Source organism: Monodon monoceros, unplaced genomic scaffold (genome assembly GCF_005190385.1).
Source record: "Monodon monoceros isolate NGI ecotype Baffin Bay Population unplaced genomic scaffold, NGI_Narwhal_1 Super_Scaffold_6, whole genome shotgun sequence".
Taxonomy (NCBI): Eukaryota; Metazoa; Chordata; class Mammalia; order Artiodactyla; family Monodontidae; genus Monodon; species Monodon monoceros.
The window spans coordinates 89,679,498-89,696,470 of record NW_021703783.1 but is presented as its reverse complement, the minus strand read 5'-3'; the positions used below and the strand labels follow the sequence as shown (position 1 = coordinate 89,696,470).

Here is a 16,973-nt window from a genome sequence, read left to right as displayed (position 1 = left end):
AGAAGATGGTGTAGGAATAGGAACCTAGCCCAGCCCCGTGCATGGAAGACAATTCCTGTTCCATCCTTCTGCTTGCTTTCTCTCTTCCTTTCCTTGTAGGCTTTTGGAGGCTGGAGACGTTACTGCCATCTCGAGTGGTCACAGGAGCCTTCGTGGAAGAGGAGAGCCCTGCCTGAGCCTCAATTTTGGGTGCTGGAGGGAGTCAGGGACCAAGGGTTATTAATAGGCCTGGCTCGAGGGGCCCAGGGAGGGTGAATGTGATACAGACACCCAGCACCATGGCTGGGGAGTACCTGACACCGGAAGGGGAGGGGGCCGGGGACAGAGGGGAGTACCACGTCCCAAAATAGCCGGAGCAGAAGCTTATATAGGTGGCCATCCTACCGCTAGGCTCACCGCTAGGGACCTCCCACTGGACCAGCCCTCCACCGCCACCCGAGGTGAGTGGCAGCTACTGGGCTTGGGGGCGGATGGAGGTATGCAGCAGGGAGGAGGCCAGCTGGAAGGGACAGCCACACGTCCCCTTTCCCCAGTAACACAGTCTGGGGTGGGGGTGGATGCTGAGAGGCGGGCAGCTGTGGAGTCTAGGGCTGAGGGTACAGTTCCTGGGGTCTCCATCCTCACTCCTGGCGTGACCCGAAGCAAATCCCTCCCCCTGGCTAAGTCTCGGGTTCCCCACCTACGGAACGAGAGGAGTGGAGGCAGACATCTGTGGGTTCAGGAGAGGAGGCCCCTGCCTGGGCAGGGAAGGCAGGAGGAAGGGGTAGGAGGGCCGGTGGGCTGACCTGCTGGCGTCATCTGATGTTCCGTCTGGGTGGACTTCCGCCCGGGGAGGGTGTCAAGTTGACAGGAAGCTTCTGAGCAGGGCGAGATGGAGGCAGGAGGGAGAAGGATGGGGCCTCTATTGATGTTCCAGTCTCTGCCACAGGGGTCAGTGTTTGGGGACTCTGCAGGAGCTGGTCTCTGGCTCAGACACGTGGGACTTGACTAGGCTGGGTCCTGAGCACTGGAGGAGCTCCATGGAGGGGCCGCTGAACTTGAAGTTAGTACATCCGGGCCTCTCTGAGCCACTGCCTTGCTGTGTGTTTTTAGGCCATTCACTGACTCTCTCTGGCCTCAGTTTCCCCACTAGCATAGCATAAGGATCCTTCAGCTGGGGAAGCAGATTCTCCAACTAGGTCCCTGGAGTGAGCTGAGCCTGGGGGTTGAAATGATAGCACAGAAGCCCAGCATCTCCAAGTTAACAGCCCAGCCTGGGGCAGGGGCAGCAGGGGCAGCTGAGGGGTCCGGGGAAGGCCTCACACTGCAAGAGATGAGGTTGGGAGCTGCAGCCTCGGAGCCTTGGAAGCCAGCTGGTGGGCTGTCACCTGAGGGAGCTGACTCACAGGGAGGGGGCCAGCTGGAGCCAGCAGCATCCTAAGGTTTCCAGGAAGGGCAGCCGCCCAGGGCCAAGCTGAGGGAGACAGTGTTGACAGCAGCAAGTGCGAGGGAACTTGAGCCACACGGCAGCTGGGCTGCTCTCCCCAGCGCCCCCATCAAGGACCCCCATCTCAGCCCACCCACACCTGCCCACACCTTAAGTTGGAGTCTCAAGATCCCGCCACAAGGGACCTCCCATACCATCAACACAGCAGAGGGAGACTGAGGCCTAGAGATGGGGCAGGTCACAACCCAAGGTCACATGGGGACTTAGCGCAGCCCCAGATCTAGAACCCAGGCCTCCTGACTCCCTGTCCAGTGCTCTGCACACTTTCAAGACAGCTGGTTGCAGCCTGAATCCTTCGGAGAGCGTGGGAAAGAATGCAACTGGTCTCTGGCTGCATAAAGATTCGGAAGTGTCGCATTTCCCAGAGATGAAGTTCAGGACGTAAAACCTGCTTCCGTTGTCTAGAAAGTGTAGTCTGAGGGTGCCACCCTCTCCCCAGGCATAGGCCTTCTGGTCTCCAAGTGGGGGGAGGGTGTACAGGGACTCCAAGTAGCCTCTCCCTCCCCCCCGCCCCCCACCCACGTTGGTTTATGGGGGCAGGAGTCTGGACCCGCACTAAACTCTCCTTGGCTCAGGAGACCAGGAAAGCAAGTAGTCAGTGGGGATCTGAGAAGGGTTCTTTGAAAAGTCAGACTACGGGAAAAAAAAATTCGGTTTCCATGTGTGCTCCCCTGGCCAGATGTGGGATGCGGCACCCGCTGAGGGCCCTAGCAGCACCGGCCTATCCGCGCCACCCCGGCCAGTGGGTCAGGTTTCCAGACCTCAGCGTTCAGATTTTGCAGCACAAATTTGCATCCAGGAGAGACAGAGTGGAGGCTGAGGTAGGAGTGGAGAGAGAATGGGAGCAGGGCCGAGGGGCCCACGAGGGTGTAGGCCTCCTACACCCTCGGTATCCTCCCGGAAGCGGCGGGACATCCTCGGAGGTGCGCTGACCCGAGACCCTGCGCCGCACCAGGCCGGCGCCTTCTGCGTGCCCTTGACGGCAGGAGAACCCTCCAGACCCGGCTGGGGACTCGGGCGCCCAGTAAATTCCAGAGGTTGCCCCTTCCCCTGGCGCCCTGGTCGCAGCCCCTGGGATCCCAAGGCCCCCCGGCGGGGCGGGACGGCAGCGGCAGCGCGACGGCTCGCCAGCCCGCCGGCCCGGACCGCGCAGCTCGGCGGCGCGGCTGGACTGAGCTGCTCTGGCTGCGCGCAGAGCCCCGCGCCCCCTGGCTCTGCGCCAGGCCGGCGGGCGTGCGCCCGGCGCGCGGCACTGCAGCGCAGGTCATATGAGCAGAAACGATGAGAAAAGCACTTTTTAATCTTTTCGCACTTGCTCTGCCAGCTCAAACAGTTGCAGGATGTCGATGACAGACTTTCTCAACGCTGAGGACATCATGAAGGCAGTGGGGGCCTTTACCGGTGAGCAGCGCGCTCCCCTCCGCACCCCTCTCCCCGCATCCAGCACCCTGGCCCCTGCACCCCGTGCGTCCCGCGGCCGGCCAGCCTTCCTCAGCGCTTCTCTGCCCACGCATCCCGCGGGGCGCTGGTGGAGCGTGGAGCGGGGTCCACGGCATTTCCCAAACTCTGCCCGGGCCGGACTTGGCACAGGGAACGGGCGGGGAGGCCGTGCGCCCTGCGGGACAACCGAAACTCTCGGGCGCCAAAGGCCGGGTGGCCACGCTGCGAGGACCCGGGTCCCGGACCAAGGGCGAAGTGAGGGGTGGAAAGCTGCACCTCTGGGTCCTTGTGGGCGCTCGGGGCTTCCTTTGCAAGGCACTTGGAGGGGACTATAGGTGCGCATGCTTCTCTCCACGCGACCGCTTTCCAGACAGGCTTCTTTCCTGGCTCCCTGAATGTCCAAGCCCCTTCTCCGGGGCTCAGAGCTCAGCCCCCCCGCAACGGATCTGCGAGGGAGCGAGGTGACCTTCCCGTAGCTGGCGCTCCGCTCCGCTCAGCCCTGCGAGAAGCATCCTCCGCGCTTGCAACTTCCAGCCTCCTCAGGCACCGAGGGAGGGGAGCCGGCAGTCTCATGTCTCTGAGCTGCCCTGGACTTGAGCGCTTAGCTGCTTACCTTCCTTCTCCCTCCTGTCACCCAGATGGGGAAACTGAGGCAGGAAGAGGGCTAGAAACTTGCCCAAGGTTACCTGGCAGGGCAGCAGAGGAATTAGCACGGGGGTCACCTCCGGATCTTGTCCCTGCCGATTCCACCCCTCCCCATCTAGTGTCTGAGGTGGACAGAGCAGCTTTCCTCCCCTCCAGCCCAGGGAGGGAACAGTGAGTTTTCGCGGGATCGCCCCTATCCCGCCACCCCCGTCCCACACACACACATAAGTTACTTGGTCTAAAGTTTCTTTTCTGAGGTGTCCTTAAAAAAGAGCTCAGGACATAGAAAATTGGAGGAGGGCTCCCATTTCCTTTCTCTTGGCAACCCCTCCCCTGGGCATGAAGAAACTCTGGGAAGCCACCCTCCCAGGGCCCTGCGATAGCCCCCCCACTTCTCCTTGACCCATCTTGCTCCCTCGGAGAAGAAACCTAACTGGGAATTCTTGGGGAGCCTTCCAACACCCGCCCCCATTCCCACCAGAATGGATTTCTGCAGCAAAGCCGGGACTTCTGGGTCGTCCCCTTCCCTCTCCCACTGTGTGACCTTGAGAGAAACTTGTCCTCTCTGTGTTGATTTTCTGGCGACACAATCTATGACCAAGAAAAAGGTTGACACTCCCTTCTCCCCTGCAGCATACGTACATCATGTTCCCACCGCCTCCAGTTCCCCTGCCCACCCCGACTCAGCCGCCCCCCAAAAGGCTTCATGGAAACCAGGAAGCCCCTCTGCCTTCGAATGCTACCCCCACCATTAGTGAAGGGTACAGTGGAGGGTGGGGTCCGGTTGGAGAGCCAGGGTGATCTGGGTGCAAGGCCACCTCTGCCACTGTGCGACCTTGGGCCAAGCCCCCTCGCCTGGCCTGGGCTCCCTCAGCCCTCCCGTGGAGGTGTGCCTCCGCCATCCCACAGGACTGGCCCTGCGGAGGGGATCAAAGTGCTGTGACACCCACATTCTCCCACCCTTCCCCAGGCCCCTTGTCTGTCCTCATTTTCACCTCCTCTCTCCACCCCCCAACAGCTGTCGACTCCTTCGACCACAAAAAATTCTTCCAAATGGTCGGACTGAAGAAAAAGAGCCCAGATGATGTGAAGAAGGTATTCCACATCCTGGATAAAGACGAGAGCGGCTTCATCGAGGAGGAGGAACTGGGGTAAACTGAGGCCTGCAGGGGCTGCCCAGCCTGCGGCTCTGGGAGAGGGGCTGGGGGCTGGGGCTCTTGCTTTGGAGTTCCTGTCCAGCTGCCCGTCTCTCTGCACCCTTCACAGAAAATAACCATCCGTGCCTGATCGCTGTTCCTTCCAGAAAATAAAATCCTCAGCAGAAAGTGCAACTAATGAGATTAAATTATAGCCACTTAATATTGCTAATGGAATGATGCTACTTAATAATTGAATACAAACCAAGAGGCAGTTTTCTCGTTGCCTAGCACCATAGGCAAGACAGAGAGCGCTCCCTTGAGTAATTTCATTGATTTTCATTCCTCTAAAAGGCAACTTCTACCATCCTGCAGACCCCTACCTATCTGTACCAGCAGCTAGAACAGTTTCTGGGCAAGTCAGGGATGCAGAACCAGCTTTGGGGGTTCAGGAGTCCTAGGAGCAAGACAGAGAAGGTTATGACTAGGAAAATGCAAGATGACATCCCCTAAAAAACCTCCCACCATCACCCTCTTGGCCACCTGGCCCATGTCTGCCAACCCTGCTGTGCTTCATGTAACACTCTGGCCAAGACTGCCTCGAATTTTGTCAGTAAGAGAAGGGAGAGGGTGTGGAGAGGGGCTTTTCAAGTAGGGACTTCCCCATCCATCCTGTCTCTCCCCGAAACCATCCCACAAGGGTAACCTTTGTCTAGAACCTGCTCCTCCACCCTCCCATGCCCAATGTGCACACGCACGCATGCGCACACACAAATGCTGACTTCTACCTATCCTCCAGGCATCACCTTCTCCAGGAAGCCTTCCTGACTCTTCCCCTCACCCCCAGGTGAATGGATGCATCCTTCAAGCACTGCTCTCCACTTTCCCATCGTTGCATCCATCACACTGTGTGGTCTCTCCCAGAGTACATGGCCTCCTCCCTGTTTTTACAGGTGGCTTCCTAAGATCAACTCTGTGCCCCGTTTCCAGCATGACCGTGGCACAGAGAAGACACTTTTGTGTTTATTGTGCTGCCTGAATAAATAAACAAATGCAGGTGCCCTGGCTGAAGTGAGGGCAACCCTTCGCAGAGGACAGCCTGTCCTTCCCTGCACGCCTACCCGCGAAGCCTAGCCGTGGCGGGGCTACCTGGCCCAGCACAACTGCACACGTGCTGGCTGCTCGCTGCTCGCCCCCTGTCCCAGCCGCCTGCTTCCCCTGTGCAGACGCCAGCCCACCACCCACACGGTGCTCCTGCAAGGCGACCCTGGCCTGACTCCCTCCCCACTTTCTCCCTTTCCTCCTCCAGATCCATTCTGAAAGCCTTCTCCCCAGATGCCAGAGACCTATCTGCTAAGGAAGTCAAAATACTGCTGGCTGCTGGAGACAAGGATGGGGATGACAAGATTGGGGTCGATGGTGAGTAGCCATGGCCTGGGCACGCAGTGGATCTCAGGATGTTTGGATGCTAAAAGCTCAGAGCTATGTCCCTCCACCATGGGAAGGGGAGAAGGAGTGGGGGGGGGGTCCCCCACTCCCCAAGATTAGAAGAAAAAAGCCAATCCATTAGGTCTGAGAGCTCTCTCATGTAAGCCAGGCAAAGAAAAAACTGGTATATTGTTTTCTAGATTTGAATAATCCAAAAGGAATAGATTCTTTTTTTTTTCTCCCTGCTGTGTAAGGAATCCAGGAGAATTTGGGATTTTTCCTGAACTTTGTCTGTAGTTTTGCCTGAGTTTTGGTCCCAGCTTTGCCCAAACTGTCTATATGACTTTGGGCAGTCTCTCTCCTGCTCTGGGTCTCAGTCTCCCATCTGTAACCCGAGGAAATGAGGCCAACTGATCCCCCAGGACCTACTGACTCTCACATTCTCAGATTCCAGGGATGGAAATTCGTTATCTCCTATCCTCCTCAGCATCTTGTCCTGGGTGTCCTGTAACTTAGCCTCAAAACCTGTTTCGGCTTCACCCAAATATACCATTTCAGAATTGCACGAGAGCCAGGAAAACACAGCCAGCCAGGGATGAGCTGGGAATTAGGAAAAGGAACATCTGGCCTGACCTTGCTTTTCAAGCTTTGCTTTCAGAACAGACGAGGGGCTGGCGGTCCACCGTCCCACACCCTTCTCCATTCAGATCTAACCAGCATTCACATCCCAGCATCATTATCTTTCTTAGCATCACAACATCCTTGGGAATCATATCCATTTTGCAGATGGGCAAAGTGAGGTTGAAGGTGCTTGGCCTGTTCAAAGAGCTAGGACATATGTGGGGGAGCAGGGATTTAGAACCAGTTCTGAATATCTCTGTCCAATATTCCATGCCATATCAGTGCTGGACCTCGTGATGGTCCTTTCTGCCGATTTAAGAGAAAACTATGTGTAGGTGCTCGGCCTCTGGGCCCACGCTGTCTGGGTTCAAATCCCAGCCCAGCCACTTGCTAGCTGTGTGATTTGGGGCGATTCAAGTAACTACTCTGGGCCTCCGTTTTCTCATCTCTGAAGTGAGGATAACGATTGTTCTTATAGGATTGTTGGAGGATTACATTTGTTAATGTGTGGCGTGTGTAGAACAGTGGCACAGAGGAATTGCTGTATACATGTTTGTTAACTACTTTTTTTAACAGGGGCTAGGTTGTATTCATCCTTGTATCCCCGGTGTCTAGCCCATACCCAACCCAAAGCAGGCATTTAATAAATACCTGTAGCTTGAGTGTGAAGTCCAGCCCCCTATGCTCTGCTTGCTCTCTGCTCTTCACCAGCTGTGACCTTGACCATCGCCTCTCCATACCTAGGTTCCAGTGTCTGACAAACGGGGTGCACAGTTTTATCGTAAGACCTGCTTGGGCTCGTTGTGGAAATTAAGGGCTACAGACACAAAACTGCCTTGGGAAATGTACAAGGAGTCTGAACGTGGGCATCGTTTATTAAATTTTTATGCCAGAAATGAGAATGGAGAAACTCTAGAAAGGTTAGATGCAATGAGCCGCCTGACCTTCTGATGCCAGCTGCCCTTCTTGTGGCTGGGAAAGAGGGAGGTGGTTTTAAAGGAGGTGAAGCAGAGGGCGCTGGAGGGAAAAGGGTGGCTGGTCTAGGTGATTCCAGTGAGAGGCGTGTCTCTCCCACACCCCCATCCTCACTAAGTCACTTATCGGACAGTTCCACCCCAAGCTCGGTTCCCCCCGTGACCCCAGCTCAGGCCTTTGGACCTCCCTTCCTTTTTTATTTGCAGCCAATATGCTACAGCTCAGAAGCAACCTACACGGTGAAGGAAAACCAGGCCAGATCCTGGCCTGCTTCCCTGCCTCCCTAACTGCCCAGCTCAGATCTTAAAGCACTAACTCAACTCTTCCATCAGACCCAACAGATCTTTACTGTGGCTACTGAGTAGCAACCCTGTGCTGGGCAGTGGGGGAAGCAAAGTGGAATGAGACCCGACCCTCAGAGGCACCACTTCTTGGCCGGGGGCCCCTGAGCCCCGACTATAAAGCCCTCATCTATAAACGGGGCATCACAACACAACACAGAGCTCACTGGGATCTTGTGAGGATTTCGTGACACGATGTATGGCAGTGTTAAGTGCGGTGCCCGGCGCATAGTAAGTGCTCAGGAAACAGCGGCTGCAACACCATTTCTATTCTACCTGCACGATGTTTACAGCTCTATGATTTATACACAAACACACAGTATTGCCAGGCAGAGGCCAGGAGGTGCAGGCGAGCTCTTCAGAGAGGGGGACAGTGGGCACTTGTGCGGATCTGGAGACCACGGGCAGGGCTGCCACAGGCCAGGAGGACAAGTGGAGGGAGGTCCAGGCGAGGCCTTGGTATCAATCAACAAAGGCACTAAGGATGGGAAGTTTAGGGCATGTTTAGAAAGGGGCAAGAAGGTTGGTTTGCTGAGGGTGGGAGGGGAGAGAGAATTATTACCAGGGTGAGTAACGTGCGCCCGGCCTGATGCTGGACTCCGTGCACGTGTCACCTCGTTTGACCTTTAGGATGACAGAGGACATAGATGTAGATGCAGAAAGAGCAGCTCCAGCGCCCAAGGTGACATGGGTTCGAACCCAGGTCTGTCTGCCAGCACAGTCCAGGCTCAGGCCAACCTGGTGAAAGTCTGGAAATCAGGGCAGAACAAAACAGAGGGGCAAGAGATGACATGGGCAATGAGAACAGATCACCCGAGGCAGGGGGGCCCACACCTCATGCTTCTGAGGTGGGAAGATGCAGACACGCCCCCTCCCCGGGGCGTGTCTTTATCCGGAGGGCGACAGGAAGGATGGGTGTGATGGTGCCTAATAAACAGCGGGATGGGAAGAAGAGCCCTTTGTGGGCCCAGAATTTTCTATTTTAGACTCTCTGCTTTGCTGCCCACTCCCTCTAAAGGCCAAAGAGGCTGAGCCCTGTCCACCAGCTGGAGGATGCCTTCAACTCCCGGTAGGGCTTGGGACGAGTCACAGAACTCCTCTGACCTTCAGGTGCCTCTTTAAAATCAGGGGTCAGGTCACTGGCTGATCACTAGGGTCCCTTCCAGCCCTGGGACTCTCCAGGTGCCCCAGTGCATACACCTCTAGACAGGGGACCAGGTTGGCATCTAGGCTCAGCTATGTGACCTTGAATAATGACAGCAATGACATCTAACTTCATGGAGTCCTCTGTGTGCCAGGCACTGTGCTTAGCATTTTACTCATTTAGTCTTCCCAGCTTCTTTGAGGACACTATTACTATCCCCATTTTATAGATAAGGACACTGAGTCTCAGAGAGGCTAAGAGTTTGCCTAGGAAGAAACAAGGTCAAGATCTGAGTTCAAGTCTGTCCAGATCCAAAGCACATGCCCTGTGCCGCCTGCTTCATTCATTCAGCCATTCATTCAAAGTCAAAGAGCATCTACTGGAGACGATTTTATTTAGTGACTTATTGCTTGCTTCTCTCTCTCCGGCTGGGTTGGATGTCATGTCCACAAGGGCAGGAACTTTGTTTTGTTCAGCTCTGACCCCAGCACCTAGAATAGGGCCTGGCACATAGTAGGGGCACAAGAAAAGTTTGATGAATGAATGTGTCCAGTTCTGGGGATGCAATGATGAGGAAGTATGGTGTATAGGGAGAGGTCCACAGGCTAAGGGTGGAGACCCACTTGGGCTGGGGCTTGCAGGTGCTAGGGGATTCTAGAACCAGGGATACTGCCTCCATCCCTAGCTGTTTGCCCTTCTGAAGGTGAGTAATGAGAGTGGGTAGAAAGACAAAGTTTTAATAATACCCCTTTGCTTTCCCACTTCTGGGCAACTACTTCCAGGAAGCTCAAAGACTTTTATAGATGTGGTCGATTGATTCTCGATGGCCACCCTTGAAAGCCTGATGTAGAGCTGGTAAAGGGGGGATTTAAAGCAGAAAAGGAGGGAGAAGGTGATCAAAGGTGGAAGGTGCCCCCAGACCCAGCGATCAGTAACAGGCGAGACTAGTAAGTGGCAGGTTCTCTCTCAAGTACCTGCCCTTCCCCACGGCGGGTCTCCAACAGCACTTGGCATCAGACTCACGGATGGCTTTTCACGACACAGATGGCTGGGCCCCGTCCCCAGAGTTTCTGATTCCTTAAGTCCGGGGTGGGGCCCAAGCGTTTGCATTTCTACAAAGTTCCCACGTGGTGCTCATGGTCTGGGGACGACACTCTGAGAACCACTGCCTTATAATCATCCTAGAAAATGGATGCCATCGCTCTTCCGGTTTGTAGTTGAGGAAACTGAGGCACTGAGCGGTTAAGGAACATGCCCAGTAGCAGAGCCAAAACTGAGACTCAGAGGTCCAGGCAGGACCCTCTGCCACCCTGCATGTGTCCCCAGCCTGGGTTCTCCATACCCAATACCTGCCCACATGGACCGTGCAGGCTGCTGGGAACAGCGGGCACCATCCGTGTGGCACTTCCTTCCGTCCTCACAAGAGCATCACAAGACATGCCCTCACTGTACAGGCAAGGAAACTGAGGCTCAGGGAAGTGGGGTGACTTGCCCAGGATCACACAGCTACTCAGCATTGGGGCGCTGCTTCAAACCTCGACATTCTCTGCCCCGCCATGCAGTCGACAGGAACTGCATACCCCGCATATACACATGCAGTCATGCAATCCTAGTTAGTTTCCCTGAAACCTGATCCCAGTGGCAGATCCCGTTTCCTGTGCTTCAAGCCTGTTCCAACTCAAGAGCCTGTGGTTTGCTTTTGTTTCCGTGGCTGGAAAATTTAGTCATAACGATTGCCTGACCCTTGCAGTCGTTTCTGCATGCCTGAAGGCATTTGCTTTTTCTGCTTCCTTCTGGCAAAAACCTGTTCTCTTTTATCCTTAAGTAGCGTATTTAACATGGGAGGCAGGAGGGAGGGAGTAAGCCCTCGGGCTGAAACTCCTGAAGTCAGGCAGAAAATACAACCTGTAGAGTGCCGCTACCAGCAGTGTGAATGGCCAAGGCTTCTCCTCTCTCTGGACGTCCTCATCCCAAAGCAGGGTTAAAAATAACCACCTTCAAAGGTTGTCGCAAGAATTGTGAGTGTTCTGGAAACGGTTCCTTTCCTCTTGTTCTGCGTGCTTTCTCTTGTAAGCTACCTCAAAACCCTTTGGAAGTAGTGGAATACCCACTGTCAGAGGAAATGAAATGGAGTCTAAGATGGGAAGAAACTGAGGGACAAAAGGAGAGTCATGCCTGCCTCCCTGTAATTCCAGCCCTCCAGCCCCTATGGGGTCTGATTTCCAAGCAAGGCAGGATATGCACATCGGGGCCAGCCCGCAGCCCTGATGGCAGAGCCCCGAGTCATGCAGTGTTTTGCCCTATTTCGTTACATCCTCATCCCAGCCCAACATGGTCTGGGGGACAGAGTCTGTGGTCCCCAGTGAGAGACGCGGAAAGTGAGGCCCAGCGGATGTGAAGTGCCAAAGTCACCAGCAAGCCCTTGGCCAAATGGAACCCAGGTCTCCTGAGTCTACCGCCCCCTCCACCGGGCTGAGCTGGGACATTCGAGTTATAAATGGTTTCTGTGCTTAGCAAGACGCTCGCTTTTATTCCCGTGTGGACTCCCCCCAACTCCCGACCTTATGCTGCACTAGATAAGATTTAGCCAAAGGAGGGAAAGCAGCACTCCTTATATAACTGCCCTCCTGAGAAAAGGAGCAGTAGTGAAGGCAGAAAGAAGACTTTCCTTCTCCATTTATCCCTCTCCTGCCTCTGGAGGTTACAGCTTGATTCAGGAACCCAGGGCTGTTCCACTCCAAGCTCTGAGAAAGAGACACATCCTGCCACGAGCCAGGCCTGAGTCACAGTCTTCCTGGCTGAGTGACTCTCGGCCTCAGTTTCCCTGTAAGTAAAATGGGGATAAGAGAGCTGGCGAGGACGAAATGGGACAGCTCGCAGGGTGGTGCCTGACACAGAGTGTGCCCCCAGGACTGTTTACCGGCTCCTTGCGGCCGTCCGGCTAGACCCCAAATGACCCGGCCTCCCCGTTCTCTGGGGTGGGAAAGTGATCCCTGTTTGCAAGACCAATTTATAAGAAACGCAGCCTGGGAGCTATTTAGAAGTGAGGTGATAAACCAGAGGCCGGTGCCTCTTCATCTTGGTCATCACGACAGAGGGGAGGAGAGAGTCTTCCAGGAGCTGACTCAAAGTTCATCTCATTTTCACCTCAGGCTATCAGCGGCGATGCTCTCACCTGTCAATAGCTTCTAATTTTGTCCAATTCCCACAGCGCCCGGAACAGGGACAGACCTCATTAGGCTAATTTCAGTATCTTAAGGGAAAGGAGAGGAGTGAGTCCGCCCATCCTCTGACCCTTTGCCTACTGCGCCCCAGCCCCAGCCCCACCCCTTGTCTCTTCCTGATTGGATGATGAAGATACCAGCGAGCTGGCCCCAGGGGCCTCACGTGAGGCTTCCTTGGCAAAGGTAGAGATATGCCTGCATTTTTATAGGAGGAAGGACTCTGGATCCCGCCCGCCCCCCTCTACCCAGAAACACTCTCCCTCACACCTCAACAGTAAGACTTGATTTAACTGTGCTCCCTCTGTGTGCCAGGCACCACTGTACCTCATGTGGTCCTCACTGTTGCCGTATGAGGAGATACTCTCATTGTCCCCATTTTACAGACACAGAAACTGAGGGGCAGAGACTGAGTGTCCATGGACAGGCATGTTAGGGATGGAATCCTAACTCGGATGGGATAGACAGTGTCAGAAACTTGCTCTTTGTACGTCCCGTGTCCTCTGTCTGTTTACATCTTCCTGTCTTCGTTTTGGGATTTTTGTGGCTATTGGTGTTATTATTTCAAAGTTCCAGCCTGTGCCAGTTGTGCTGAGGAGATCCAAGGAACTAACATTTATAAGCCATCTCCTATGTGCCAGGCATCTTTCTGTATTTTCTCATCTGGTCTTCCCAGTAGCTGTGCACGTCGACGTTATCATACCCATTTTACACAAGAGAAAACTGAAGCTCAGAGAGGTCAGGTGGTGACCTAAGGCCACCCAGCCAGAAAGTGATGGAACAAGATTCAGATCCAACTCCAGGATTACTGGAACGTCGTCGGCAGGTACCAAGCAGGATGGGAAATGGTGGGGGATGGTAACAACAAGGCCAAGAAATAAAGGTTACAGTGCCATTGGTGGCATCCTCCCCCTGTGCCGGGAAGCAGCCAGGCATTTCATGGACTTGGTTTTAAAGTGGCTGGAGCAGCAACCCCACTACTGGGCATATACCCTGAGAAAACCATAATTCAAAAAGAGTCGTGTACCACAATGTTCATTGCAGCTCTAGTTACCATAACCCGGAGATGGAAACAACCTAAGTGTCCACTGACAGATGAATGGATAAAGAAGATGTGGCACATATATACAATGGAATATTACTCAGCCATAAAAAGAAACGAAATTCAGTTATTTGTAGTGAGGTGGATGGACCTAGAGTCTGTCATACAGAGTGAAGTAAGTCAGAAAGAGAAAAACAAATACCGTATGCTAACACATATATATGGAATCTAAAAAAAAAAAAAAAAATCCGAAGAACCTAGGGGCAGGACAGGAATAAAGACATAGACATAGAGAATAGGCTTGAGGACATGGGGTGGGGGGAAGGGGAAGCTGGGGTGAAGTGAGAGAGTGGCATGGACATATATACACTACCAAATGTAAAATAGATAGCTAGTGGGAAGCAGCCATACAGCACAGGGAGATCAGCTCGGTGCTTTGTGACCACCTAGAGGGGTGGCATAGGGAGGGTGGGAGGCAGACGCAAGAGGTAGGAGATATGGGGATGTATGTATATGTATAGCTGATTCACTTTGTTATAAAGCAGAAACTAACACACCATTGTAAAGCAATTAAACGTCAGTAAAGATGTTAAAAATAAATAAAGTGGCTGGAGCTAAAGAAGCATCTTGATAATAACAGCTACCAAATGCTGCATGCTGGCTATGGATCAGGCCGGCGACAAGGGATTTAGTGCTGGTTCCTCTGAAAAACCCAAGGAGGCCCACTTTACAGTTGAGGAAACAGGCGCAGTGGGGTGAAGTATCTAGTCCCAGGTCACAGAAGCAAGAAATGGGAGTTGAGGGTTGACGCCCCGCTCCCTTGCTCCAAACTCCGGAGGAGAGCTAGAAAGGCATCTTCTAGACCCAAGGCTGCACAGATAAGGAAACAGAGACGTGGAAGTGTGAGGTGTCTTGTCCAGGGACACGAGTGAAGAGCAGAAGCAAGACCAGAGCCCCATCCTCTGATGCCCATTCTCCATCCCGCATCCTGCCGCTAAATCACTTGACCTAGACTCTACAGGGTCTTTGTATGTTTGCTCGTTTGTTTTTCTCTCAGGAGAGACCTAGATGTTTTAGAGGAGACTTTTTTTGATAGGAGGGCATTAGTTAATTGGCTGGTTCCTGAGCTCTGCCCCAAGAGGTGTACAAAAGGTACAAAAGAGGTGACTCCTGCCTTCAATTTGTCTCCAAAGTGCCCTGCTCCAGGTTCTGGGTGGACAAAATTAGAATCCTGTGTTCTCTTCAAAAAGCCAGGGCATGTGCCACTGTGACACCCGGCTGCTTCACGGTGGATCCCAGGGGTCTGTTTTTAGAGGCTTTTGAAAACCCCACAGGTCCAAAACCTCTCCCATAGTCAGGCTCCCAAATGTCTGACCTTCCACCGCTGGAGAGTCCCTTGGTTGGTGTCCCTTGGTCCCCTTCATGCTGACTGCCCCAAATGCCATCCGGTGTGAAGGTGATGGTCACGCTCTTTGCTAAGGAGTAGCTAAGAACCCGAAACTTCTAGGGTGAGGGTTGTGGGGAGGGGGCAGGTAGATGGAAGTCAGGAAACGGTAAGGACCAACTTTCCCTCTTGCCAATCACTCCATGAGCTGGTGTTGGTGGACGGACTCATGTCTCCTTTATCCCAGGACAGAGCAACTCAGTGCCCAAGGACAGGCTTTACTGGCTCTGGCCAGTTTTCCAGATCAAATGGCAGGTTAAAGCTGGAGAGAGTTCATGCTTCCACTCGATCTGGGATGCTAGCCCCATCAGGAACGGCCTCTCCACCTTGATGTAGGGGGTGTTCATGGGACCTCAGGCCCACTCCTGCCCCTGCCCCTTCTTTTCCGGGTGACCCTGCCACTTGACCTCTCCAGGCCTCCACTTCCCCATCTATAGAATGGGAACCACCCCGCTCACCTCCAGGGGCTGAATTATATGCAGTAAGTCGGTACTTTATGAACCCTGAGGAGGACTCATGAGCCATGCCATCCATTCATCCATCTGTCCATCCATCTGTCCACCCATTTGACATTTTTTTTATGGGCACCTGCTGGGGGCCAGGTGTGTTCTATTGCTAGGAGAGTGGTGAACAAGATGGACAGCGCCCCCTGCCCTCCTGGAGTTTATGTTCTGGTAGGGGAAAACTGACAAAAAGTAAGTACGTACATTAATAAGATCATTCTCAGAGAGTGCTAAGTACCATGAAGTAAAAAAAACCCGGCTAATATGACATTCATGGGGGTGGTGATATTTGAGCTGGCTCCTGTGTCACTCTAGACCTAGGTCAAGGTAGGTCGGAAACCTCCAGGGCAAAGAGGGAAGTTTGAATCACGTCCACTGTGTGATCTTGGTCACGCTACTTGATTCTTGGGCCTGTTTCCCGATCTGTAAAACGCAGACAAAAGCGTCTCTCCCATGGAGGAAGTGATTCTTGAAAAGAAGAATTTGTTAATTCTATAAAAATCAGCAATACTAATCAAAGTAGTACCAATAAAAGATATCTCAAAAGAACCACCTGGCTTAGCAAGGTGCTGTAGGATCAGAGGAGCTCGTGGCTGAGAAAGTGGATGCTTTGACACCTGGCCCGTGAGAGGCATGCTTAATGTTTCGTGTTCGGGTTGCACTCCTGACGCTGTGATGGTTCAGCCAGTGATTCCGAGGGTTTTCAGGGCCAGCAGGAGAACCCTTCCCCTCTCCCACCTTGAGTCGATACCCAGGCCCCTACATCCAGGCCACCTGCCTTTCCTGGCCTCAGGGGCTACTTGGGGACAGGAGAGAGTGGTGTCCATTTCCCGGGTCAAACCCCAGAAAGGTGAGGAGCCCTCCACCTGGCGGGGGTCAGTGGCAGGTCATTTCCATGACGATAGCACGTGTTGGTTTGGGTGGTTTTTGTTTTTTCACTTTGTAATTTTTAAATACTTCTAGCTCTGTTGACGAGGTCTAACAATAGTACAGCGAGTTCCATATCCCCCTCGCCCGGCATCTCCTAATGCTAACGTTTTACATAACCATGTGCATTGAAGAAATTACACTGGGAGGTTCTTAGAATACGTGCTTCATACTAAGCCTGGGGAGGGTGGGACGCACCTCAGGGGAGCCCCAGATACCTCTTGTGGTCTTTTTTTTTTTTTAACATCTTTATTGGAGTATAATTGCTTTACAATGGTGTGTTAGTTTCTGCTTTATAACAAAGTGAATCAGTTATACATATACATGTGTTCCCATATCTCTTCCCTCTTGCGTCTCCCTCCCTCCCACCCTCCCTATCCCACCCCTCTAGGTGGTCACAAAGCACAGAGCTGATCTCCCTGTGCTATGTGGCTGCTTCTCACTAGCTATCTATTTTACGTTTGGTAGTGGATATATGTCCATGCCACTCTCTCACTTTGTCACAGCTTACCCTTCACCCTCCCCATATCCTCAAGTCCATTCTCTAGTAGGTCTGTGTCTTTATTCCCGTCTTACCCCTAGGCTCTTCATGACCTTTTTTTTTTTTTTTTTTTTTTTTT

The 16,973-nt window shown here is 53.5% G+C and overlaps 1 protein-coding gene across 1 annotated transcript in view; it reads left to right on the top strand.

The window, feature by feature from the left end:
* The first annotated feature begins 423 nt into the window (after positions 1-423).
* PVALB (parvalbumin) overlaps positions 424-16,973 on the top strand; it is a 20,240-nt gene continuing 3,690 nt past the window's right edge. The window contains exons 1-4 of the mRNA XM_029204159.1: positions 424-440; positions 2,820-2,887; positions 4,590-4,722; positions 6,017-6,126. Coding sequence (XP_029059992.1) covers positions 2,827-2,887; positions 4,590-4,722; positions 6,017-6,126 — 304 coding nt within the window. The 5' untranslated portion in view covers positions 424-440; positions 2,820-2,826. The remainder of the gene's footprint in view (positions 441-2,819; positions 2,888-4,589; positions 4,723-6,016; positions 6,127-16,973) is intronic.